The 27,027-nt window shown below is 42.6% G+C and overlaps 1 protein-coding gene across 1 annotated transcript in view; it reads right to left on the reverse strand.

Moving 5' to 3' along the window:
- Window positions 1-27,027, reverse strand: part of KCNK10 (potassium two pore domain channel subfamily K member 10) — a 97,321-nt gene that overhangs the window by 61,819 nt on the left and 8,475 nt on the right. The window contains exon 2 of the mRNA XM_048486722.1: window positions 3,137-3,474. Within this exon, the coding sequence (XP_048342679.1) occupies window positions 3,137-3,474 (338 nt within the window). The remainder of the gene's footprint in view (window positions 1-3,136; window positions 3,475-27,027) is intronic.

Here is a 27,027-nt window from a genome sequence, read left to right on the forward strand (position 1 = left end):
ATAATTCACTTTCAATCCACTTTGCACTTGGATTACATTGTGTGAAATGGTAAAATCCATTTGCAAACAAACCTACCTCATAGGGTGTTTGTTGTGAGGGGGGAAGGGCAAGGAGATTGTAAGCCCTTTTGAGTCTCCTGCAGGAGAGAAAGGGGGGATATAAATCCAACTCCTCTTCTAAGGTGAATTGAACGTGGTCTGAAAGTGCATTATTCAGTATGCGTGAAACCACCCTGAGGACTATGGAGGTAAAACTAAGGCCCACTCCACCCAAACCAAAAACAGCATCCCTGGAATGGTAAAAACTCAATTCCATTCCAGGGGCTGCCGCCTCTGCAATGAGGCAGTGCCGTGCTTTCCCCCCACAGCCGGTAGGGAAATGCTGTCTTCATTGAACGAGGCTTTTAAGAAATAGCGTGCCCATCCCCGGTCCCCAACACCATGCAAACAGCACCGGGTTCGAGGCACCACTTTTAGGTGCCTCCTGTTTTTCCCAAACTTACCTTCTCTCCCTGCGGAGCTCCGCAGGGACAAGGAGACACACCAAAGCTGCCCTTCGACCCCTGGGGGCTGGAGAGCAGCATAAGAATGTCTCCTCATCCCTGCAGAGCTCCACAGGGAGAGAAGGTTGGGAAAACAAAACAAAAGCACCTCCATGTGATGGTGCCTCCACAGGCTGCAGCCGCTCTAGGACCGCCCACACAGGAGTGTGCAAATGGTCCCAGGGCTCCACCAGCATCATATATGCCAGTGTGCAGCCACTTCCCTGGTCCGTGCGGAACAGGCCTAAGTGACTCCATCAGTAACTGAGGTCCAAACAGGACATCTCTAGAATTCCAAAGGGAAGATCCCCATGATCTTGTTCTTTGTTCCTTCGTAGCTATCCCTGAAGATACAAGGATGCTGGAAGTGGGGGGGGGGGGGTTAATAGATTTACTAAAGCATTTATATGTCACATTTCCTCGTGGTTTAAAGTGGCGTGTTGTGGGGAACAACAATGTTCCGGGAGCTTGATTGTCTAGCCAAGTCCACCAGCTTCTGAAGAGGGAAACATGCTGAACTGTTAAATGTAACACTATAAAAATAGATTAAAATAAAATATAACTTTAATCCAGTGGCGCACTAAAATTACGTTAAAAACACAACAATCTTCTAGGCTGTACAACACAAACTGTGCAGTACACTTTACACCTACTGTAGTTCCTGTAAGTAACACAGATTCATCCAGTGACACAACAGAAGCCTGTTTTGTTTTTAATGTAAATTTTAGTGCACTGCTGGATTTTGATGTAATTTTTAGTGCGCTAATTTTTAACGCACTGCTGGATTAAAGATATATTTTATTTAATTACTTTTTATAGCGTTACTATTAACATCTTAGGTTTCCAATTCATTTTGCAGTTGGGTTTGTTCCTTTTTCACTGTTTTTTTAACATGCTGAATTGTAAAATCATTTCATTTTCTTCTTTCTTACCTTCTGTCTGAAGGCAATGATTCTCAAACTGTGGGTCATACCCCAAAAGTGGGTCACAACTTGCTCACAGGTAAGTCATGAGGCTCAAATGCCTGAACTGGAAAAGATCTGGGTACCCCCTCCTTCCATCAGTGTGAAAAGAAGAAGAGAGGGTGGAGAAAACCCATTACCTTCTCTGCCCCTTCAGCCAGAACTTCTAATCATTCCCAAGGGCTTGCTCCTAATCACCAATTGTGTAGGAGGCTTTGAGTGTAGCCTATGCATACTATTTTCTGGGACTTGCAAAACTGCAGTGATGAGTTCCAAATAAAATAGTAAATTTAGAAAAAGGGCCCACTTCAAACACTTTGAGAATGATGTCTCAAGCCAGGATTCAACCGAATATTTTTTCACCCTTTCCCCTGTATCCTCATGAGCACCCCAAAAGCTGATCCTAAAAATCACAGGAAACTCTGCAGTGGGGTTCAATACAGCATCAGTGGATGAAGTTAAAAGGGGGGGAAACTGGCTGAAGGGGTGCCCCTTCTGGCTGAAGGGGCAGAGAAGGTAATTCTACATACCAGGGGTGGCCAACCTATGGTGCTCCAGATGTTCATGGACTGCAATTCCCATCAGCCCCTGCCAGCATGGCCAATTGGCCATGCTGGCAGGGGCTAATGGAAATTGCAGTCCATGAACATCTGGAGTGCCATAGGTTGGCCATCACTGCTATATACAGAACGCCATCTTAAGCAGGTCTATTGATAAGTCCAATTTGATTCAATGGGGGGCTTACTCCCAGGAAAATGTTCTTAGAATGCTCACTCTAAAAGAGCATAGAAGTACTTTCTGCTTAGACTCAAATATATTTGGATCCCAGTCACAGACTGAATGACAGTGCAGTGCTAACCAGAGTTATGCCCATCTAAGTCCACTGAAATCAGTGATTTAACACAACTTAGGATTTCACCACTTGTCAGAGATGTGAGATTTCATCTTGCTGTCATAACTCATGTTTGCTCAGTTTCCTCTTATTTCAATAAATGAATGAAACTACTTGTTCTGCTTGATTTGTGCTGATTAATTGTGCAAAAAAAATATCAGACAGCTAGTAGGTCAGCCATCAATCTAAAGATCTAAAGTGGTCATTATTATTTTTAATGTGTACCTTATTTGACTGAACTGCTGTATTTTTTTAAAAAAATTATCTTGCTTTATTCTGTGCTGATCTTGGACCATGAATAAACTTTTATTCATCCAGTTCAGCCATCAATTACATTAATTTAACAATGGTTTGGGGGGGGGGGACACTAAGCTCTGCTACTATGCAGCTGAGAGGGTGACAGGAGCCAATCCAATAAGCCTTAATCAAACATCGGTGTTTGATGTGATTGATACAAAATATTATGGAGCAGAATATAATTAATTGATCAGCCTGTTAAGAAATTCACATTCATATGGGTTGCCCCTTGACTGACAACTACATGTCCCACTTCAGATGAAATTTTGATACACAAAAGTGTTTTTTCTCAGCTGCTTACAGCAGTAAAATAGCTGACCTTGCCCTTTAAATAATAGCAAGGAAAGTGTTTGCCTCAGGAAGAACCCCAGTCGTTAGATGTTTGCCTCAGGAAGAACCCCAGTCGTTAGATGTTCACAATATTTTCCTCAGAATTCTCTCACCTGAATCAATTCCTCCAGCTCCTCTGAAGATACACAGTTGTGCCTCTGAAGGAATTTAGCTTTATCCTCCGCTATTCTGATCTTCTGTCTGCTTTCTTCTGGCTGCTCCAGGGCACGGAACACAAGCCCTCCGCTGATCAGGTAGGCTACAACCACAAAGAAGATGGCCACTACTGTTTTACACTTCATGACTGTCTGCAAACCCTGCGAGGGGGTTTCCATGCTGACAATCACAGTTGTCCGGGGGGAGGAAATAGACAGTCGGGGTGCTGGATGGTGTCCGTTGGTTTTATTTGTCTCAGTTTCACAAGCTGACGGAACAGCTGACGGAACAGTAACTAAAACACAAAAACAAATAGATATTTAATCTTAGTGTAGCTTTACCAGTTTCCTTTTTTATTACTTTACTACACTGGAACAGTTTTATTTATTTATTTGAACAGTTATATGCCACTTTTTCCCGCAATGGTTACCACATTGTTCTCTCCTCCTCCATTTTATTCCCATAAATCTGTGAAGCAGGTCAGATTGAGAAAGAGTGACTGACCTAAAGTCACTCAGAAAATTTTCCAACGCAGCTTGAGAATTCACACCTGTGTTTTCTAGATTCTAATTCAACACTCTCATCATTATACAAAATGTAGACATTTTTAATTGGTCCATTCTAACTTGCATACTCTATAACAATCATGCTATAATTGCGCTTAATAATGGCCACCTTCAAACTGCAAAATTTGGCATGGAACAGATCATTCAATGAGTTAAACTGAGGAGACGAAGAATGTCTGGGATATTTAAATGGGAGATCAAACAATTTACTTTTTGGCTTCACTTCCTTAACCTACCATGAGTTCCTTGAGCAACGCCTTCAGCCATGATTCACATTGTCGTTCACACAGATTAATTATTAGATGATTAATTAACATTTGCCAAAAGAAAGAAAGAGCCAGCAAGGCCGAGTAGATGCTATCCAGATTCCTGTATTTAGTAGATCTAGATCTGATTCCAAATGTTTTCAAGTTGCTTTCCATACCACAGATTTCAGGCACAGAGAAAGAGTGGCTAAGGGCCAAGCAAGACATTACACTAGAAATCCATCACAGGATCCCTCCAGGTATTTTTTATCATAAAAAGGAATTGGGTGGGGGGAGATTAAGACTGGAGTCAGAACGCTAAATAAGGTGGGTTTTAAGGCCTTCATTTTTCAATTCAAATCTCTCCCCTGTGGCTGACTGTTAGGGTACCATTACTCAAACTTTAGCAATTTGAGGATCTCCATTTTGATTAACATTTTCACAGGCCTTCCAAGCCTCTCCCTTGCAAACACACATGCCAGACAGCCTTTTTTCAAAGCAGGTGGGGCCAACCAAATCTGCTCTGGGACAGCCAGCTCTGGATTGGGAAATCTGGAGATTTTGGGGGCGGACCCTGAAGAGGGTGAGAACTGGAGAAGTGGGGGGGACCTCACCAGGGCATAAGACCATACAATCTATCTTCCAAAGCAGCCATTTTCTCCATGTGAACATCTTGATCGCTTGGAGATCAGCTGTAAGAGCAGGAGATCACCAACCACTTGCAACCATAATACACTCCCTAGAGGTTTATGACTTCTTGTCTTGAATCCGCAAAACAAAATAGACCATTAGCGGCTAAATTTTTGAAGCAAGTTTAAGAATAATGTTTTCATTATCTGTACTTGGAGCTCAGGTCCCAGAGGGAGAGCTGATTCTATAGGGCCACAACTTAGAATGCTGTGTTTTCCACTCTGAGCTCTAATCAATCTCTCTCATGAGAACAGTGGCGTAGCACCAACAGTGTAGGGGGTGCGACTCCCAGGGCATGATCAGAGCCTAGGCATGTATAAACCATGCCCACGGATCATGACTAGAGAATTGTTTGGAAGGATACGCATTACATGTACAAAGCCTACACATATGTACCTTGTTCACATGGTGGCTGTATTCAGAAATTCTAATGAAAGACAAAGATCACAGTCCGAAGATGTTCACCTGGACCATGTGAACACTGTATAATATGGCACAGAGAATGTCTTAGCTCCTAACAGGATAAAACATATGGTGTAACCTGTTTTTTGTCAAGATCCTGTGAAAATCTACTGGCATTTCAGCTCTTCCCTGGTTTTTGCCAATGATCATTGGGGTGAGCCAGAAGAAGGTGGCATGGCAAATCTCTGGCTTAGCTTTCAAAAAAATATATTACAAGAGCAAAATACTTTTTTCACCCTCTAGTCAGGCAGCATCTGCTTTATCTCTGGTAAGGCCTTGGAGATTTGGCTTCACTTGAGAATGCTGCTAGTTACTTCATCCTCCTGGGATCCCAAGGGAGGAGGCTAAAGGGGACGGGTTATTAACCCAGAAATGTTGCATTGAGATTTAGTTCCAGCAAAGAGCTGCTGGTGCTTATTCGCCAACATCCTGTTCAATAAAAGTCTTCTGTACCCAGGAGACTTATTATTGCAGGGAGGTCGGCAGACCCTGACCCATCCATGCTAGCAGTGAAATCCACACATGAATTATGCATTGTATGAATTCATCCTGAATCTACTGTCCATCCGCACCACCAGCAGCCCCTCTGGTTCTAGCTGAACAGGGAGAAAAGAGAAACTTTTTTGTACCCACTCACATCATAAAACACGTTTTATAAGTCATCACTATCATATTCAACTTCCTTTGGTAGTCTTTTCCCCCTTTTTTTCTTGATTGGTTTACTGTAGCAACACTACAATATCCCTTGAGATGGGGGTTAGGCAGAGCAGTACACAATAGTAGATGGAAAATCACGGAAATTAGAAGTGTTGCCATCCAGTTCAAGATGTGCACCAATTTCTTTTGTTTTGCTATTGCCTCAGGCCCAACAGGTTGAACAAGTTTTTTTATGAAACAATATGGGAGACTATCAAAATTGCTTACTGGAATGAAAAGAAGGATGGGGATCCACACCATGAGTAGCAGTCCCACTTTCAAGCCACTCCCTACACAAGGGGGGAAAAACTATCCTCCTTCTCTCTGATTTCAGCCTGGGTCCTCCCAAAAGGTCTTTTCAAAGTCTTCTTTTCCCAGCATGGTATTTCTGCTTGGGTGTGTTTGTAAACTCATCACAAAAGGGATTTAATCTTGCTCATTAAAGGCAATGACAAATCTCAGTTTATGCAACACACACATTAAATTGGCAGATCCTCAAGTCTCAAAGGGGACTTGCCAGTGTTGTGATCCAGCCTTTCCCCAGTGAGAGGATCCCAGTGGGGAAAGGTAAAGATCCTGTTTGTTTGGAGAGTGCAGGGTATGGAAACTGTCAGAAGGCATTTAACCATATTAGTTCATTTTAGCTTTAATATTTAGGAATCGTCCTCTCCAAAAATGGCACACGACAGAATTTGGCATAAAAACATGTAAAATAATATATTCATAAAAACCAGACATAAACATAACAGTCTGGGACACTAAAAACCATCTAAGGGATGAGGCGGTCTACAAAATCTAATTAATTAATTAATTAATAAACAAACAATAAGGCATTGAGAAAAGCCTTGCAATTAAAACAGAAGTGCAAGTGTAACCCAGGGTCCAATGGGGGGGGGGGGATAAAGAGCTCAGATTTTCCATATAAGGAAGAAAAGGCTCCATTCCCTCACATCTGTTAGAGGCCTGTAACTGGAGCCAACCTACTTCACAGAGTTTGGTTGTTATGAACTATATTTGCATATTTCAGGGCTACCCTTGAAGGCTTGACAATCAGGAGAGAGGGCTCAGCAAAGGACAGTAAAGCTGCAAGTCCATCAACAGTGCCACAGGACACAGCTAGAGAAAAGTGCAAAGGACTGAGACCCTGCTACTCTGTTTTGCACAACAGGCCAGAACTATTAAATGTTGATTATTGTTTCTGCATTGATTTGCCATATTTCATTGTTGTACTGCACATTATTGTTTATGAAACAGAGAACAGATTAAAAGTTTCTTTTGTTGTAAGTCTTGGTGAATGGCAAGGGTCACAAGGTGGGATCACACTCAGAGACTTGAACTCCTTTTCCATAAATGATAATATCCCTCTTAAACTGTAAGTTGGGTTACACAAGCAGTAATTGGATACCATATGCTAGTAAGATAGTGTAGAGTAACAGCCAAACTGCATGTTCTACACAACATTGGGATGTTGTTCACCACAACTGAATAAGCGTGCAGTCCCATCATCAGTCTCATCCACGGCCACACCAGCCCGCCACTCCCAAAGGGGCTTCCCAGCCGCTTGCGGAGGCTGCACAAGTGTAATAGCCTCCCCGCTGGTGAGAAGCCCCCATTGGACTTCATAGACTTACACTACCCAAAAGGGTAATGTAAGTCTCAATCCTGGCCCACTGGTGTAGTGCACCAAATGGCCAGGAGCGAGCTGACTAATGTCAGGTCCTCCCCCAGCCATGCCCTGCCTGCCCCCACTATGCCAGCAGGCAGGGGCACTGGGACTCTGGCGCCACATTCAGTGCGCCGTTCCAATGCTGGAACGAAGGCAAATCCACCAGTGCAGCCAGTGCACCGCTGCCATGAGTGGATTCTCCCCGACTTTGAATGGGGCTCTAGGTCTCCCTCATCGAAAGAAAACTGACCAAAAACTGCCCTTGCATCTTCTTCCCATTCAAGGAAATGCAGAGTTTGTAATTCTGTGACCAGCACTTGAAGCTGTCTGCAATTTAGACTGTGCAAATCCAAAGGGAGGGAACGTCCATATACCCACTGTACCGTGTGCAGGGCCATTTGCATTTGCATTGGGCCACTGTGCAACTGCACAGCTGCCAAACCCAAAAACGGGAAAACCCAAAAGCTGGTTCCTACAAAAGTGGGCCTCCTCTGCAAATGCCTGCACCTGCGTCATTGGGGTCATTGCAGGGGCATTCCTACAGGCAGAGCCAACATTAATCAGTTCCCAGTGTACTTTCAGACTTGGAACACCCCATCCCAGCGGTGCAGACTTAAATGTGGCATAAGTCACTTTATGCTATGGCAGTGGTTCTCAACCTTCCTAATGCCGCAAAACTTTAATACAGTTCCTCATGTTGTGGTGACCCCCAATCCTAACATTTATCCATTTTACAGATGGAGAACACTGATGCAGAGAGTCTTAGGCGACCCCTGTGAAAGGGTCGTTCGACTCCCAAAGGGGTCGCAACCCACAGGTTGAGAACTGCTGTGCTATGGGCTTTCCCAGCAGTTTCCCCCTTCATCCCAGCACCTGCACTACAACGCAGCAGCACTGTCCGCAGCCGCCACTCTACTGCCCACCCCCCTCCACGTTACATTGGGCCACTTAGAAAATTATTTTTTAATTGGGTCACCAAAGTTGGCTTTGACTTGACAGCATTTTAGGCACATAAAGAAAAAAGAAATAATTCAACGAAATATACTTTCAGTTGTCTCCTAAACCTGTACAAGTCAAACATTTGAGTGTCTCTGGGAAAAGCATTCAGTGCCTGGTGCCATAACAAAAAAGGCTCTGTCCTTTCCAAAATGAACGTCTCTCAAAAGAATAGGCCTGCAGCAGAGCTTCCCAAATGTTCTGAGTGGTATGGGGCAAATCTGTGTGGGGCACAGAGAAGAGAGTACTTTTCCTGAAAACAGGTATTTAAGGTTACACAGACCAACACTAACTCTTCATAGGGCTGAGGCAGCTACACCTAACTATTTTGGCCTCTCCCTCCAATCTTCAATTTCTGATTTCAAACTTTATTAGTCAGTTCTTTAGGATTCCTTGGTGCTGTTGTCGTCTTGCTTATTGGAAACTTAGAACACCACTGGGTTTTATTATACTTTTGTAAATATTTATTAGGTGTTTTAAATGTTTAATATATATGGTGAGCCGCCCGAAGCCCAGAAGGGGAGTGGCAGAAGAGGAAGAGGAAGAAGAGGAGGAGGAGTTTCGATTTATATCCCCCCTTTCTCTCCAGTAGGAGACTCAAAGGGGCTTACAAAAGCACATAGGTTACATGCATGAGCTGCCCCAAATTTTCTATAATCAGAAAAACTACTTGGTCAAGATTTTATATAGACAGTATATTTATGCATTCATTTGTTTTTCATGTACCTCCCCACCTCTGTCTCACAGTTCAGGATGGCTCATGATTTTTCACCATTCCTCCTCTGCTTTTTCCTGGTTCCATCTTATCCATCCTTACACATATAGTTAAGACTGTCAATCAAATAAAAATTCTGGTCATCAGCCATTAGCCTTTTTAGACCAATTAATTGATTACATTTAAATATATTCATGCATGACTAAAATCTCAGTATTTGTATACTCTGAAATACTAAATGCAACATGCAAGCATGTATAACTTAGCACAAACCCTACCACTCATTGCTGCAACATCATTTTTAATATTCTATTTTTCATTTACTAATGCAGTTATACCCCTGAACAAAGGCTTCCAGGCTTCCAGGTGAAATCAGGGCCCTACGGGACATACAGAGTTTCCGCAGGGCCTGTAAAACGGACCTGTTCCGCCAGGCATTTGGCCAGCCGGGATAATATCGTAGAATCTGCTATAATAAACATCTGGCCTCCCGTGGGCGCAAGGAAGGGGATGAGGGAGAACTTTTAATACCGTCTGAAAGTATGGAAATTATATATTTATGGTTTCTTTTTTAGTGGGGATTGACTGTTTAATTTTAAATGTTTGTATATGATTGTTTTAAGTGGTAATGATTGTTGGACACTGCCCTGAGCCCTCAAGGGGAGAGCGGTATACAAATTCAATTAAATAAATAAAGTCAGACTACAAAAAAAATGTGTGCCATTCATTTTTGGCAAGCAGAGCATTCAGCTATTAAAACTGCATCCTACCAATTAATCAACTGGAGCAACAGTTGATTAATTTACTGATGAAGGCTATCAAAGTTTGCAGTGCTATACTGTGTTATTTATTAACTGAGTGCTGCGACAGTTTCATGGGAATACGAATGATTGTGTGAAAAGGACATGCATAGAATACTCCTACTAAGGTCAACATGGAATATGTGCTGCGACAGTTTCATGGGAATACGAATGATTGTGTGAAAAGGACATGCATAGAATACTCCTACTAAGGTCAACATGAACATTCTCAAAACTGGGAGCTAGAAAAGGTTCCTGTAATTATCTTCTGAAGACAATGGGTTAGCAAGGTGTCAGATAACAAACCCTCAAAAAAGAACCAGATGGTCTAAATGTCATTGCAGCTCTAATTCAATTGCTGTGATCCTTCCCTACAGCTAATTTAATTTGAGAGAAATTCTTAAGGTGAAGCGACTCCAAATTTAACTTCCCATGAGAACAACCTCTAACAAGACCCAACACAATGAATTCATTTCCAGATTTCCTTGGTTTCTAGTCTACAAAAAAATGCATCAGTGCAAACTGTTATGGTAACCCATACTCTGCCTGATGCCTTCATCCCACTCAGCAGATGAAGCATACAAAATATATCCAGGAATTTTGTCAGCTAAAATACACCATCGCTGTTCCAGAGAATAAGCTGGTTTGTGCTGGGTACAATAATGAACTTTAAAATAGTTGTATATTGTGGACTAGTTACTTGCTATCCTGATCCTGATCCCAAGATGTATGCATAACCAGGCAGTTCATTTTCTGGGTCAGACTGCACTGTGTTCATACATAAGAAATACAAAGCAAAGGGTTTATATTTCACCTGCCACATGACTCTTTCAGGAGAAGTCATGGCTCAAAGGCAGGCATCTTCTTTGGAAACAGAGGATCCCAGGTTCAGTCCCTAGCATTGTTAACCGAGGTGGTTGGAGTCTGTCCCTTTTAGAGTTGGTGAATTAACAAGAGCAAATCTTTGGCTTAGCAAACAGTCGGGCAAGTTCGGAATCTTGGTTGCCTATTTTTATAAAGGAAAACTTGTAAAAGTTTAACAATTTTACTAAAGGGAAAATAATAAATGTACAAGCACACTATAATCAAAGCAACAGAACACAGTCTTAGGATATAGAAAGAGTTAAGTGGGTAGGTTTGGAAAAACAGAGGCATTTGTGAGGATGGGTAATATTACCCTATTGGAGTGGAATGGTCTGATGAACAATGCTGAGCAACCCGCACTAGCTCTGGAAATTTTGCCAGTAAAAAGTGCTCAGCCATGATCAGAATAGTCATATGAATTTCACACCTGTACCCAGCCTTTTGTACATAAAAAAGAGAGAGTGTGTATGCTTCCTAGTTTTTACTAGGGCAAGAGTCAATATATTTGCTTCTCCAGCATGGTGTCGTGGTTAAGAGTAGGTGCACTCTAATCTGGGGAACCGGTTTGATTCCCCGCTCTGCAATGTGAGCTGTAGGGGCTTATCTGGTGAATCAGATTAGCTTGTGCACTCCAACACATGCCAGCTGGGCGACCTTGGGCTAGTCACAGTTCTTCGGAGCTCTCTCAGCCCCACCCACCTCACTGGGTGTTTGTTGTGAGGGAGGAAGGGCAAGGAGATTGTAAGCCCCTTTGAGTCTCCTGCAGGAGAGAAAGGGGGGATATAAATCCAAACTCTTCTTCTCAAAGACCAACATTTCTGATTCACCAGATAAGCCTGTATTTAGGGATTATCAAGAGAGCCAGGAGAGTAGGAACTCCTGATGAATATATCTTGTTAAATCTGCAATGAACTAGTATGATTTTGCAGCAAGTCCTGAACATGTCATCCCCCGGAAGGGAAACTGCAGGGTCGAATAAGGCCTATGGTTTTGTTGATTTCAATCCTGGTTTTTTTTATTTCAAACCTCCAACTGATTCACTTCCCTTATTTGTGATCCTCACAAGAACCCTATAAATTACATTAGTCTGAGAGAGAGTGATTGGATAAAATGCAGGTGAACATCAGATATTCTAACCATTACATCCTACTGGCTCTCCAGATACCTCCACACATAGTGTCCCCACAGACAGAGCCATAGGAGGTAGCAATGTCAGAACATTCCATGATGATCAGGGGCCAATTCTCAGCAGCCAATTCAATGTGCACTGTATTTATTGCACAGCATTCACACAGATCACTGCCAGAGAACAGTTGCTGGAACAGTAGCTTGGTTCAGATATTATTTCATCTACTCAGCAGGGAAAGTCAAACAAAAAAATCCTGTAGGTCAAGGAACAGAAAGGGACTGGCCCAAGGTTACCCAGTGAGTCTTCACTGAGGAATGCACATTTGAACCTGGTTCCCACCCAGATCTTAATCTAGTATTCTAACCATTGCTCCACAATAGTTTTTTTACAACTTTGCTGAAGCCCTGCTTTTGACATATCTGTACTGCAAAGGCAGTTACAGCCAGGCCAAATACATGATATTTTAGTGCAGGAGGATACATTTCACATTAACAGCTGAATGCTGGAAAGATGCAGCTTGCCCAGAAACTGTAAGAGATCATCTGCATCAGTTTCCCTAAAGAAGATTCTCCAATGCAGCATTGACACTGCTGACATCAGCACTGCTCCAGCAGTTTGCAGCTAATGCCGTTCCTGGGTGTCGGTGAATTCAAAGGTGCATGCATGGGGGGGAGCCAAGGCAATAAAACCCACAACATTATGGCTAATGTCAAATCCTAAAGGTGACCTGCGTCTTCAGAAACAACCAATCCCATTCCAAAATGCTGTTCTGTTACAAATCTGAAAGCATGGGTAAGAAAAACAATCCAGTTCAGTACTTGTGAAGCTCCTCCTTGTTAGCAGCAGCTTGCAGGAGGGAGAAATTTGCTTTGTTCAGGCAACACTGAAATTGGCCCAACTTCAAGGCAACCCTGCCCACACACCAGCCTTCAGTTTGGTGGGTATCCATCCTGCTCCAATAGAATTTCTGTCAGCCTGCTCACAAGTATATGCAAAAAAAAAGTCATTGTGGTGCATTGGTTACAGTACTGAACAAGAACTAGCCAGTCCTGGGTCGGACAGTGGCTCTGAGCTTAACTGTTGTTGGGAAGGAATGGGATAAGACACAAATAAGTAAATAAATAAAATTCTTCCACTCTAGGTGGTGACGTTCACTCAGTCTAACCTACCTCACAGGGTTGTTGTGATGCTAACAGAGAGAGCTATGTATGCCACCCTGAGCTCCTTGATGGAAAAAAAGGTGGAAGGGTTGCAGCAACACTGTCCCTTGCAGCTCTGAAGCACAGCATGTAGGACTGGGAAGTCCTTTCTGCTCCTGAGACATTATGGGGTCCTTCCTCAACACAGAGAAGGGAGACAGCTTTGGCAATATGTATAGTCAGCTCTTCCTGAGTGAAAAGAACATGTCCCAGGAGGATCTTAAACTTCCAGTTCAGCTCCAACCACACAAGGGTGAGGAGGATATTAGCCCACTTCAGGTATTATGTTTGACTGTTTTTACAAGGAGAATATCATACACATGATCCTCCCAACATGCTAGTTCCCATTTTCTCTGAAAGGGCAATGCATATATTCTCAGACTTGTCACTAGCAAATTGTAATATTTGCGTTCCAAAGGCAGAATATATGCATATTGTTCCTTTTAGCTGAAAATGGTGTCGGGGAGAGGGTTGTCTCCCAGCACATAGCAGCCTGTTTCACCACCCCCACCCCTCCTCGTCACAAATGCCCACCCAGGGACCTTGGAGCACCCCACAACTGGCAGTCCCACCCTTGGATTTACCAAAAAGAGCAGGGACCTTCAAAATGCCAGAAACAGAAAGGAACTACAGAGAAATGGCAGAAGGGCCTGCACAGCAATAACAAGCCACAACAGTTCCAGAGAAAAGAGTGGAGGCAGCACAGCCTTGACCAAGCTGTAATCAACAGCCCTCAGAAACCTTGGAGTGTGGGATGGGGCCGGCACAGCCTCAGCCAGGCTGCAATCAAGGAGGATTGCCAGAAAGACTGAAAAGCCAGTCTCAGCTTGCCAGCCACTATGAGGAGCGAGGGAGCCTCCTTAGAAGGATAAAAAGGAGGCAGGGCAGGAGGAAGGAGGTTGGTGGGGTGTTTGGGCTCGTTTGCAGGAGTGCTGTTAAATTCCTGATGGAAGTAAACAGCTTATTAATAGAAACCGGAGTCATGTCTTATTTGTTCCAGAAGGGTACTCAAGTCCTATTGACTGTGGCCTACCTTGCAGGGGTGGCTGGCAGAGGGACATTCACAAATGGTGACTGCACATATGAGGAGCATCACATGTAGTCCATATTCTCCATGTACACAGACAAGCCTGCTGTTCTGCTGTTCAGCACTGATGGCTCCTTTCTTTTTTCTGTCTTCTTTTCCCCCTTTATCTTCCTCATCTGTAAGGTCCTCCAGTTTTATGGTCCCCACAAGGGGAAATATTACACTAGGACAGTGATGGCTTTTTGAGACCCAGTGCCCAAATTGCAACCCAAAACCCACTTAATTTATCGCAAAGTGCCAACACGGCAATTTAACCTGAATACTGAAGTTTTAGTTTAGAAAAACGGTTGGCTCCGAGGCATGCGTTACTCGGGAGTAAGCTTGGTGGTAGTCTATGGCTTTGCTTTGAAGCAACCGTGCAACTCTTCCTACGGGTGAATCACGACCTTAGGAGGGTTTACTCAGAAGCAAGCCCCATTGCCAACAACCGAGCTTACTCCCAGGTAAAGGATCGCGCTTTAGTTCTTCGCATGAAAATCAGTGGGGTTTAACAGCGAACAGGGTTACCTACACTCAGGGGCGAATCTAGGCAAACTGGAGCCCGGGGACAAAATCTGAGTTTGGTGCCCCCCCACCCCCACCTCAGGTATGGACGACCACTCTGTTTGTGTGTGTCCACACAACGACTCAAACAATGATTTTTGGCACCAGCTCACAAAACACCTCCCACTGTACTAGGAGAAACATACATGGCTTTCTCCCCACCAGGTCTCTTTCTCTAATCGTGTCCTCAGTGCCACCAACCCTGTGAGGTAGGCTGCTAGCCATGAGAAACAGCTTCACTGTCCGTTTACCATCTTAATCAGAAGTTTTTTACAAAATGTAAAAAAACTGTCACATTAAAACAATCATTTGGTGGCGATTGCCATACATCACCAGCTAGGGTCTAATATCACAATTCCTGTTAATTTCTGGAAAATCCACAAGATTCTCTCCAATCAACTCTAATTGAAACTCAAGCAATTAATGACTGTTGGACTAAACCAAATCCTAATTGATTTGAAATGGAATATAAAGAGCAAATTAAAAAACCAACTATTTCAGTAATGGCTTCATCACAGATTTATTTTAAAACACATTCAAGATTTTTAAAAAGAGGCAAAGAAAACACTTATCAGAGCCAGACACAGGGCCAGTTCATAAAGAGCAGCTGAGATTTACCTTGGCTGCCATTGCTGTCTGGGGTGAGGCAGGGAGAGAGGCAGGCTCAGCGCTGGCATCCAGCCCAGCGTGGGGCTGGGCCACCCAGCTGCCAGTGGGAGCAAGTGACATACCTGGAGGAGGCAGAGTCGCGGCCTTATATGGGCAGGCTGGGCCATCTCACACCTTTTTTCCGCCCAAGCACCGACTTCTCTTTTCTCTCCCTTGCGTCACCTTGCAGCTGTTTATCAGGCCACGTGGAGAAGTGGGAAAACCGCTTTTTAGCTTAGTGACTCTCGGCAGTGGAAGGCGGCCTGAATTGAACAAGATAGCAACAGCAGACTTCCAGCAGTGAGCGATTGGGAATTGATGGATTGTGTCCGCCAGATCACAGTACAACCTCGAGTGGCACACAAGGGAAGACAACAAGGAGCCTGCTGCAGGAGGCCCAGCGGTAACAGGGATCCCCCCTCTTTTTTGGAGCTTGGGCAGGAGATGCGATGGAAAAGAGCAAAGGAGCTCCAGCGGGGGGAAGGAGTGCCAATGGCAGGAGGGAACAGCATGGGCAGTGGGGCCTATAATGGAAAAGGAGAAAACTGTGTAAACCAACTTGAGTTCCTTGAAGAGAAATGGAATAAAAACATATTAGACCAGGGGTCTGCAACCTGCGGCTCTCCAGATGTTTATGGACTACAATTCCCATCAGCCCCTGCCAGCATGGCCAATACTGGCAGAGGCTGATGGGAATTGTAGTCCATAAACATCTGGAGAGTCGCAGGTTGCAGTCCCCTGCATTAGACAGATTAGTCATTTTATTAAGAAATACTTTCTTTTGTCTTTCCTGGTTATACTGCTCATCTACTTCATTGTGTGTCCCCCAAGTTTTAGTATGATAGGGGAGGAAGAAAACGTTCTCTGTATTCACTGACAGCGAGGATAAAATGGAGAGGAATATTCATAAATTCCCTTCCAAGTTCATTGGAGGAAGGGCAATTTAAAAATGTAATAATATTAAATTAAATATTTTTCAGCAGGGGATGTTCACACATTCCCTTGAGTAATTAAAGTGATGAGTAATCGAAGGACGTATATCCATGTGTAAACCAGCCTTTAATTTTCATAACCAAAATCAGGCCTAGAAAACTATTTGAAATGGTTACTACAGAGTAGAAGACAGTAATAATTCTTAGAGAAGTGAGAATGTAAGACTAACAAGAACATTAAAATGGTCTCACTGAATCCGATCAACAACCATGTAAAGGGTCAGCCAAATGATACTGCGACGGACCGCCTCACCTTCCTAACTACTTCAGGCAGGGAAACCACTCTCTGACCTGTCTTGACATATTTTTACCTCCTTTTTTCCTTCCAGGGACTAAAGTGCTTAAGAAATGGTAGTGTATGGTGAAACAAAAGCACTTTTTCTCAGTCCTATAACTGTCCCTGAAGGTGAAGGATGCCCATTATTATAACTTTGCTGGGCAAATCCCTTAATAAGGCACACAAAATAATAATGCTGAGGTAGATGTTAAATTTAAACAGAATCAAAGATTTATTTTACAGAGAGGATGGGAAGGGGAGATAAATAACTTGTAGGGAAAGAATGGGTAAGGCAGAAGAAAAATATATACAAAAGAGCTTAAGCACAGCTGTTCAGTATTTGGTTTTCAGACACAGGCTTAATAAGTTTCTTCAGTTTCAGTTCTCAGTTAGCTTAGATGTTATATTGCTGTTTCACAGATGCTACAGTTTCAAATACTTTAGTACTGGTTTAGGGATAGTACATTCAGGGTCTAACACAGGCTGGTATGTATATTCAGTCCCCTCACAAGCCTCACTCTGCTAGAAAACCCTAAAATAAAATATGAATCTCACTCTTTGGAGGAAAATAAAGCAAAACCCCAAATCAGACTACTAGCCCTAGGGATACTTCTTCCCTCTTCCTGGAAGATCTAGCCCTCCTTGGTTATATATATGGCCTCTTATCCAGGCCTCTCAAAAACCCTCCACTAGTTTACTCAGTCTGAATATTAATTTGCTTTCAACACACAGTTCACAGACTGCCACACAGTAGAGCAACGTGTTTTCCACACACTGACTGCAATTATGCTCCTCAGAGAGGATATGTTTTCAAGTACAGTTAAGGCAGATAATTCCAAGAACTCCAAAATGCCCCTCAGATAGTTCTTCACAGGGAAATATCCTGCTCCCTCTGTAAATCATTTAGTTTTTTAGCCAATCACAGTGCAGGACAGCACAGCCAATCAGGTGGCTTCTATTCCTAAGACCTTCTATGCCTCACCTGAATGTAAACAATGCTTCTGACAGATCTGCACTTTTAAATTAACTTTTCCTCTGTAGTCCATCACAGATACATTGATCATGACATCTAGTTTCACTTGACACTTTGTTTGTTTGGAAGAAGAAGAAGAGAAGAAGAAGAGTTTTGGATTTATATCCCCCCTTTCTCTCCTGCAGGAGACTCAAAGGGGCTTACAATCTCCTTGCCCTTCCCCCCTCACAACAAACACCCTGTGAGGTGGGTGGGGCTGAGAGAGCTCTGAGAAGCTGTGACTAGCCCAAGGTCACCCAGCTGGCGTGTGTGGGAGTGTACAGGCTAATCTGAATTCCCCAGATAAGCCTCCACAGCTCAGGCGGCAGAGCTGGCAATCAAACCCAGTTCCTCCAGATTAGATACACGAGCTCTTAACCTCCTACGCCACTGCTGCTCCTAGAGGGCAGAGAGGGCATTTATCATGTTAAGTTGGTAGCTTGCCATCCCCAAGAATCCACCTTGAGAACTTTGTGATGATTTGATTTTGAATGGTATTTTTTATCCCATGGCATTCAGATTATACTTCTAGGGAATTTGGCTTTTGGTATCTTCCACAGAGTTCTGATTCCAAACCATTTGAAAGAATAAAGACCATCTAGATGTCCATTCCTATCATTCTCTTTCTAAAATGCTGCCTTCTGTGACTTCTTTTGAAAACTTAACAATGACTTGTGGGATAAGAAGCCTCAGGAGCTTGGTGGCAAAATTAAAAGAAAACACACCTGTACATAATAAAATATTGATTAATGTTTAAAACAATCAACACACACAGCAAGCACTCATATCACACATCAATTGGCGACTGAGGACATGTTAAACTATAATTTAGGTGCAATGCTCTCCTGTCTGCAATTTTAGATGAACAATATAAAAAGTCCTTATTACTGAGAGAGTTTGTTTGTGCGGAACAGCAGAGCTTGAGAACCCTGAATATGTCTTGCTTTGCTGCCCTCTTTATGGGGATATTCGAACCAAGCTAATTAATCCCCATCTTAATAGTAACCAGAGGAGTATGCATTCAGCTCAGGCCAGAGTTTTACTGGAAGATAGCAACCCAAACATTATGATGTCAATTGCTAGGTTTTCTACAATAGCCAGTAAAATTTGTTAAATTAAGGTGGAAGGAGGGGGCCCGGCATCTGGATGTGGCCCCACCCACCCTAGCAGAGGGAGAAGGAAGGGAGGGAGAGGGAGGGAGGGGTGGCATGCAAGGGAAGGCGAGTGAGGGAGGGAAGGGGTGAGAGGTAGCATGCAAGGGAGGGGAGGGAGGGAGCCCGGCATCTGGACATGGCCCACCCACCCTAGCGGAGGGAGAGGGAAGGGAGGGAGAGGGAGGGAGGGGTGGCATGCAAGGGGAGGGGAGGGAGGGAGGGGAGGGGTGAGGAGTAGCATGCAAGGGAGGGAGGTGGGCAGTTTAAAATCTAATAAATAAATAAATAAATGCACTGGCACACAGTTTCTAAGTAGTATTTATGAAATTTAAAAGTTTACTTGGTTTCAATATTTGTAAATTACATTTTATTGTTTTGACTGTACTGTATCTTGTAAGTATTTTATTTTTGTGGCCACAAATTTTAAGTCATGTTTTAATTGGGTATGTTGGTCCTTGACTGTATAAAAAAACTGATTCATTGATGGATCTTCTCAGCCTGGGAGCAGATGAACCATACCCTCTCCCCAAAATCTGTTTTGCCTAACAATTTCTGATGATGGACCAACAGACAATTCTGATTCTGTGTTGATTCGTGTATAGTTTTATCTTAGTTTGTGTATTTGGAATAAAGTATTTTCTCTTCTTTCTATTCATTTAGTCTTGGCCTAATCCAGAATTCATTTCCCAACAGTATTCAATCTGATGCCTCTGGTACTTCACCCACAAGCAGATATGATGGTTATCCCCCATCTCCAACATTTAGTTCTCAGAGGTCTTGCTGTAGCAATGGACACTGCATTCTAATTTTAATGGGGAAAAGATTCAGAATGAGGCAGATAGGAACAATAAAGTAATCCCTTCCAGGGTGCGCCAGAATAATAAAGGATTTGTTCACAGTCACTTTCTCTCCTGCCCCTGCAGCTTCCTGACAATCTTATGGCTTAGGAACAATCTCACCATCAACATGCTTGTTTCATGTAGCAGATCAATTAGCCCAGAGATACTTAATCTCCATTAATTTATTTATAGTCCTTTTAGAGGGCAGTTATTTGTTGTCGCCATATCAGGCAACCTCTATGAAGTGCTTTCTCTTTAATTGATTAGATTTTATGGCACTTAACATTCTCAAAATATCACTAAAAAACCTAGCAATATGACAGTGGTACTCAGTCTGTGGCCTGCACAGAGAAACTTCTGCAATTACCACAAACCAAAAGGGCTACTGGATACCTTTATGCCCTGTGCGCTACCCTACCAAACACACACATACAATAATATGATAAAAGTATTAGCTATGTAACTATACCCCTGGCCCCTTTCACACAATGTCCTTGGCCCTTTCCTTCTATCACTTGCACAGACGGCAGCTCACCCAACCTCCACTCCCTTTAGCAGTGAATTTTTCAACGTGGCCACCACCTGTCAACAACAAGGCTCACTGTGCAACAGCCTTGCCCACAGCCTTGAAACATGAAGCAGGCTCCAAATTGGGGGAAAGTGCTCAGAGGAGCCACAAGCACCACGTCAAAGAGCCACATATGGCTCTTGAGCCACTGAGTATCACTAATAAGGTTGTTAAAAATCAAACCAAAGTCAAGTAATCTAGAAAAATTAAAATATGAGAAGTTCCAGAAGGCACAGTTGTGTGATTATCATAAAGATATCTTTAGTAAGATGGGGCCTTTTTGGAAAAAATCACAATTGGCCAGGACTGGGTAGAGAACTGCATGAACTGGTTACTATTCTAACCTTTGGAAGAATGGGGACTTTCAGTAAAACCTTGAAAACTGCTCCAAAAAAGGCTCAAATGAAGGGCCTTTGAGAAGCCTTACACTAGTGGACAAGGCCCAAAGGTACCTTGTGCCTTCATTTGACCTTACAGTAACCAAGGTCACAATAAATACGGAGACTGCTCAAGGATGTGAGTTTCCCTAGTACCGCTAGAGAGTTCTTCGTTAATGAGAATAGGCCACCTGGAGGAGAAACAGCAGTCTTAAGCCTGACTTTTCAGCACTGAACAGATTGCAGCTGAGTGTCTCTGTGCTGAAATAAAAGTGCTGAACCAAAGCCATAGACAGAAATTGCTACTTTTCACCTCCCGTTTCTCACTTCGCAGTTCTTTACTGAGCTTGCAGTTTTTGAAGCCTACAGAATGTATACAGCACCCTGGAGAGCGCTCTGTGAAGGCCTAAATGGCAGCCAGGGATTCCTTTCAATCTCAAGGAAAATGATACCTGTTAGCATGAGACAAAGCAGCCTCAATGACCCTGATTAGCCTGATCTCATCAGAGTCTGGAAGCTAAGCCAGGTGTGCCACAGTTACTACTTAATGGGACTAATACTTGATAGGACTAATAAAAGGAAACATTTCTTCACACAACGCGTGATTGGTGTTTGGAATATGCTGCCACAGGAGGTGGTGATAGCCACTAACCTGAATAGCTTTAAAAGGGGCTTGGACAGATTTATGGAGGAGAAGTCAATCTATGGCTACCAATCTTGATCCTCCTTGATCTCAGATTGCAAATGCCTTAGCAGACCAGGTGCTCGGGAGCAGCAGCAGCAGCAGAAGGCCATTGCTTTCACATCCTGCATGTGAGCTCCCAAAGGCACCTGGTGGGCCACTGCGAGTAGCAGAGTGCTGGACTAGATGGACTCTGGTCTGATCCAGCAGGTTCTTTCTTATGTTCTTATCATGAAAAAAGACCTGGATTGCCACATAGAGGACGATGATGGCAAACCACCTCATCTCATCTCTTGCCTTAAAAACGTCCTGGTCCTGGGGGCACCATGAATTGGCTGTGGCTTGATGGCACACAATTATTATCAGTATGACATAAATTTGTGCCTCTGGACTTCACAGTCATTAGCACCACCCTCTGAATGAGCTACTACATCCTGTCTGAGATCCAATCATAACCTGTATGCAGTCGGACAAACGAAAGTTTAACTGGCTTATGTTTTCTTCTCTTGCTCCTTCCTCCTTTCTAGTAATAAATTCTGTAGCATTAAACCAAAGATTGCTTTGGTTGGTGTCCAGTTTCTAGCAGAGTCATGCAGGGATCTTGCAAACAGAACACCAAGGGAAAGCTCTTTCCAAACGTCTATGCCCAGCATCTAAGATTCAGAAGAAATACTGCCTCTGGTCATAAAGATTGCATTTAGTTATCATGGTTAAGCAGCTATCAGGTTTGTATTCTCTGTCATTTTCTACTATTTGTGAAAAGCTACCTAAAATTTGAAAGTTTTTATCTTTTGAAAAGGTTCTGCTTTTTTAAAAAAAAACTTCTTGCAGACTGTCAAGCCTGTGCCATTCTCGGCCAGGCAGATTGTACACCCACACCAACAGACCCTTACACAGACACTAATTTAATATGAATGATTGTCAAATGAGCTGTCCAAGAAAACAGCAATAAACTACCTTTGGCAAGATCAGACACTGCTGGAAACAACCAACTTTGTCAACAAGCCCATTTCAGGTTTCAATGGAACTGGACCAGCCAAAACATCATATTTCATCCAGACTCTCTTGTACCTGCTTTAACTAGTTGCAACTTCTAAAATGACCCTGACAGCATGTTCACTATTTTCTTCCCACATGCAAGCAGTCCATGTAATCCAGATTTGAATCAGCTTTAGAATCGGTGGTACAAAACATGCACAGACAAACATACAAAACACAGGGTTGTGTATTCTGACTGAAATGAAATACAAAATAAGGCTAAGAAATAAGAGCAGTTTCATCCACAGGAAAAAAGCTGCTGTGACAAGAGACAGCCAGAAATACGATGAATGGAGGAAGTCTTAGCAATACACCCATACCTCCAAATAGAAGCCCCTTCGCACAGAGTCCATGTGTCAATCCAAATTTATAACCAGCACAACACAATGTCACAGACTTCACTCCAGACAATACATTGCAATGCACTTACTCCACTTCCCCCTCCCTAAAAATAAGTGTGCACTCAAGGGTGTTTGCATTTCAAATGAATAACTGTGATAAACATGCACGCCAAACTCTGTTGCAACACTTCAGTAATTAAGGCAGAACTCACATTATGGTGTGTTACATCTTTTGAGCCACCCTGGAATCAGCTGCAGACATCAAAATGGTATTCAAACATGAAATATGTCCTGAATGAACTTTCCAAATTTGGTCTTGAATGTGCATACCAAAATTCAGATATCTCAATATTCAATAGAAAGGGATCAAATTACCAACCCACACTGTCAAACAACTGTGATTCCTGATCAAATCTCCAATTCATAGAAGTTCCAATGAGATTCTAATTCTATATATTTCCCTGTGCTTCCTGCTCAGCCTTTTGTTCCTTTTTTCTAATACAGATATGTTCCTCTTGGTTATTGCCCATTGGCACATGCAAACATTCATGTGGAGGCTGCATCAGATGCTCTGAACCCATTGAGGACTTCTCTCCATATGTAGTGATTCTGTCCTTCTCACAGAGTGGTGTAGTGATTAAGAGCGAGTGGATTCTAATCTGGAGAATGGATCGGGCGGTATAGAAATTGAATTAATAATAATAATAATAATAATAATAATAATAATAATAATAATAATAATAATAATAATAATAATAATAATAATAATAATAATAATAATAAAAGAACTGGGTTTGATTCTCCACTCCTCCACCTGAGTTGCAGAGCTTATCTGGTGAACCAGATGTGTTGCCACACTCATACATTCCTGCTGGGTAACCTTGGGCTAGTCACAGTTCTTCGGAACTCTCTCAGCCCCACCTACTTCACAAGGTGTCTGTTGTGGGAAAGGAAGGGAAAGAAGCTTGTAAGCCTCCTTGAGTCTCCTTACAGGATAGAAAGGTGGGGTATAAATCCGAACTCTTCTTCTTCTCTTCTTAACAGCTACAGTAAGCAGAGATTGCTCAACATGGTGAGCTACTTGCCACACAGATCTACCAATGTTGCTAACACCTGCAGCTGGATACAAACCCTCCATAAGAACACAAGAAGAGCCTGCTGGATAAGAGCAGTGGTCCACCTAGTCCAGCATCCTGTTTCATACAGAAGTCAACCACTTGACCTGTACAGCCAACAAACAGGGTAATAAAGACCAAGGCCTTCCGCTGATGCTGCCTTTGTATATGGAGGTGCCCAAAAATCAAGCACATGACCACTGGAGATTAGCAATTTATGAAGACACTGTAATTATGGTGCCATTGAATCTTTCTATATGCTGAACCTTGAACACAGAGGTATGCCTCCTCCTTTAGGGGAATACACTTAAATGTCTTTACTTTCATGGTAGGAACACTGGGGATCATCAAAGTATTCCTCTTTTCATCAAAGAGGAAAATAACTTACCGGTATGTTTAAAGAAAGTGGTTTGCAACCATGCATACTTTCCTGTTAATCCTCCTGAGAAGGTTGAAGTCTGCATCAGTTCTTTTGGGATATGAACTCACTGGCTCCGATAAAGCTCATCTCGTTTCATACCTGTTGCATGAAATAGCAAGATGGTCCTCTGGGGTGGCGTTGCTATGGTAGTGCTAATTGCCGCTTCTCCATAACAAAGTCCCCCTCCAACCCCTCCCCCACCATTTTTACAGGAAACAGAAAAGAATGGGGAAAGTTGTATCTATCTTTGTGAGACAAACTCCTGGAGTCATTTCACTGTCCTTTTGTACTGCAACAGTTTTCAGGTCAAATGAGGGATGAACAATAACTCTGCTATTTCTTCTCAAAAGAAGGAAATGAAGCACATTATTTAACTCAGCAAAAAAAACCACTCATCTTTCTGCTATATAGATGAAAAATATTGACAAACACATTTGAAATGACATGCTACAATAGGGAAATGGAATTAATGCAAAGACACGTTTACAGTTAATCTTTTTTCTTCTTGGGAATCAATACTGGGAATCATGTTTGGCACACGTGTCTTTAAAACTTTGCAAAGGTGTGAATACTAGAGATGCAGTGGGGCAGCAAGATTCCACACATGTTCATACGGGGATAATCTGCCAATTCAGCATAATCTGAGTTATCAAAATATAACAAACACGTGTACATCTGAAACATGAAAGTTGCCAACCCAGGGGCAAGAAGGGTATGTACCAACTGGGTTAGAACTAGCTGTCTGTTTACTTTAGAATAAGGGGTAGAAGGCCCTTCCACCTTTTCCTAGATGTACAAAACTTTAGGTGATCTGGTCTGGATTCTGTGATACCTATTCAGCAGATTTACATAGTTTGTAAATTTGGTCACATAACAATCGATTGCTACTTTGTTATTTTCAGCACCTGATTTATAGGAGATTTGGCAACCTTTTGTGACAGGGCAAGAAAGCTCATATCCCCAAGCAGGTCTACTCAAACGTAAGTCTTGTTTAATTCAGTGTGATTTTCTCCCAGGAAAGTTTTCTTAGGACTGTGGCCTATGAGACTTTCTTAGGACTGTGGCCTATGAGACTTAAACAGGGGGCTGGTCATCATATCATTATAGCAGCTATTTAAAAAAAAATAAATTAACAACCCAGGGTTTTGTGATGGTGGTTTAAGGCTGTGATGTCAGCTGTCTTGGGCTGTTAACAATGGGATATAAATGTTTTAATTTATATAGACAGAGACAAAAAATGCCACAAGTTGGAAGTCTGAATATTCTGCTTGAACCAGATGCAGCAGGCTATTTTGTCCCTCTAGCATGCTGTATGAAAGAAATCAAGCATGCACAGGAGCATCTTTTAATTCTTAGTCAACCGAGTCCTGTCTAGCTGAATGTGGTTTCTCACTTTTCCCCCACACTACAGAAAAGACACAAAAGTGCTTAGAGGTGGAATTGTATAGATTTGTGAAACTGTCTAGGGACTATCCATAAACAGTTGAATGGATCATTCATGTCCATATGTGGCAGGTGTATAAAGTGTGATATTTATCATTTAAGCTGCAGCCTAAGATTAACTGAATTTAACTGCTAACGGTGCCCCCAGAGACCTTTCCTGTTAACTAGCCTCAATATCACTTCAGATGTTTCTCTTTTTTGCCCCTCCCCCCACCTCTACCTCTTATCATAATCCGTCTCCAGATAAGTCAAATGTATTTCTTTGGCTTGATTAACATTCACCTTTTTCTTGCTATTTATACAGTTAAATGCTTCTTCAGTCATTAGTAATCCTTTCTCTGACATACTCTTCAATCTATTCCAAAAGATTGTGAGGAGAAAAGCTGTACAGTTTTCCTATCTCTGTAATGCTTAGTATTCACAAGGTACTTTTTAAAGCATCCAAACTGCTTCACACACATGTTCTCAGCAATCCTGAATGTCACGTAAGATCTCTACTATTATTCGTGTACTACAGATCAGAGGGCTGAAGCTGAGAGATCTGAACTGGGATCAGTCATAAATCACTCATGCAGCAGAGTGTAGTGGTTAGTGTGTCAGAACAGGAGACCCATGTTCAATCCCTGATCAGCCATGGAAGCTCGCTGGGTGATCTTAGGTGAGTCACTCTCTCTCAGCCTAACCCACCTCACTGGCTTGTTGTAAAGATGAAAGGAAGACAGTAACAAAAAAAATCAAAAATGGATGGTGACTATTATTTCCAATGCTTTTTAAGGGGAAGTAGAGCAGTCCTTCAAGTGGCTGCTATTCTAATATGCACTCTGCGAAGGTACAAAGACATCTCCCACAAAACAAAACAAAACAAAACAAAACCCTCATGTGCACGGGACTGCCGGGCAAACTTTATTCTTCTACTTTTTACATGGAAATGATAATCAGATGAGCTGCAAACAAAGGAAACTCCTGGGGTCAGTCTTAAAATGGCCGCCGCAGCACAGAACCTGACAGAAAATGGGGGAGCGCTACTACAGAACAAGCAAGTTTCGCCAGTAGTCATTCAAAGCAATATAAATGCTCTCTTATCAAAGTACAGTTCAACAGTGCACAGAATGATGGTTTTGATGAAGGCTGCACTTAAAAATAATTCTTTTAATGTTTTATTTTATTTATTTATTTATTTCTAAGTTTTATATACCGCCCTATCCCCAAAGGGCTCTGGGCGGTGAACAACACAAAGTTAAAACATATACAATTAAGACCATTAAAATAAACACAGCGATAAA

The sequence above is a fragment of the Sphaerodactylus townsendi genome, linkage group LG02 (assembly GCF_021028975.2).
Source record: "Sphaerodactylus townsendi isolate TG3544 linkage group LG02, MPM_Stown_v2.3, whole genome shotgun sequence".
Lineage (NCBI taxonomy): Eukaryota > Metazoa > Chordata > Lepidosauria > Squamata > Sphaerodactylidae > Sphaerodactylus > Sphaerodactylus townsendi.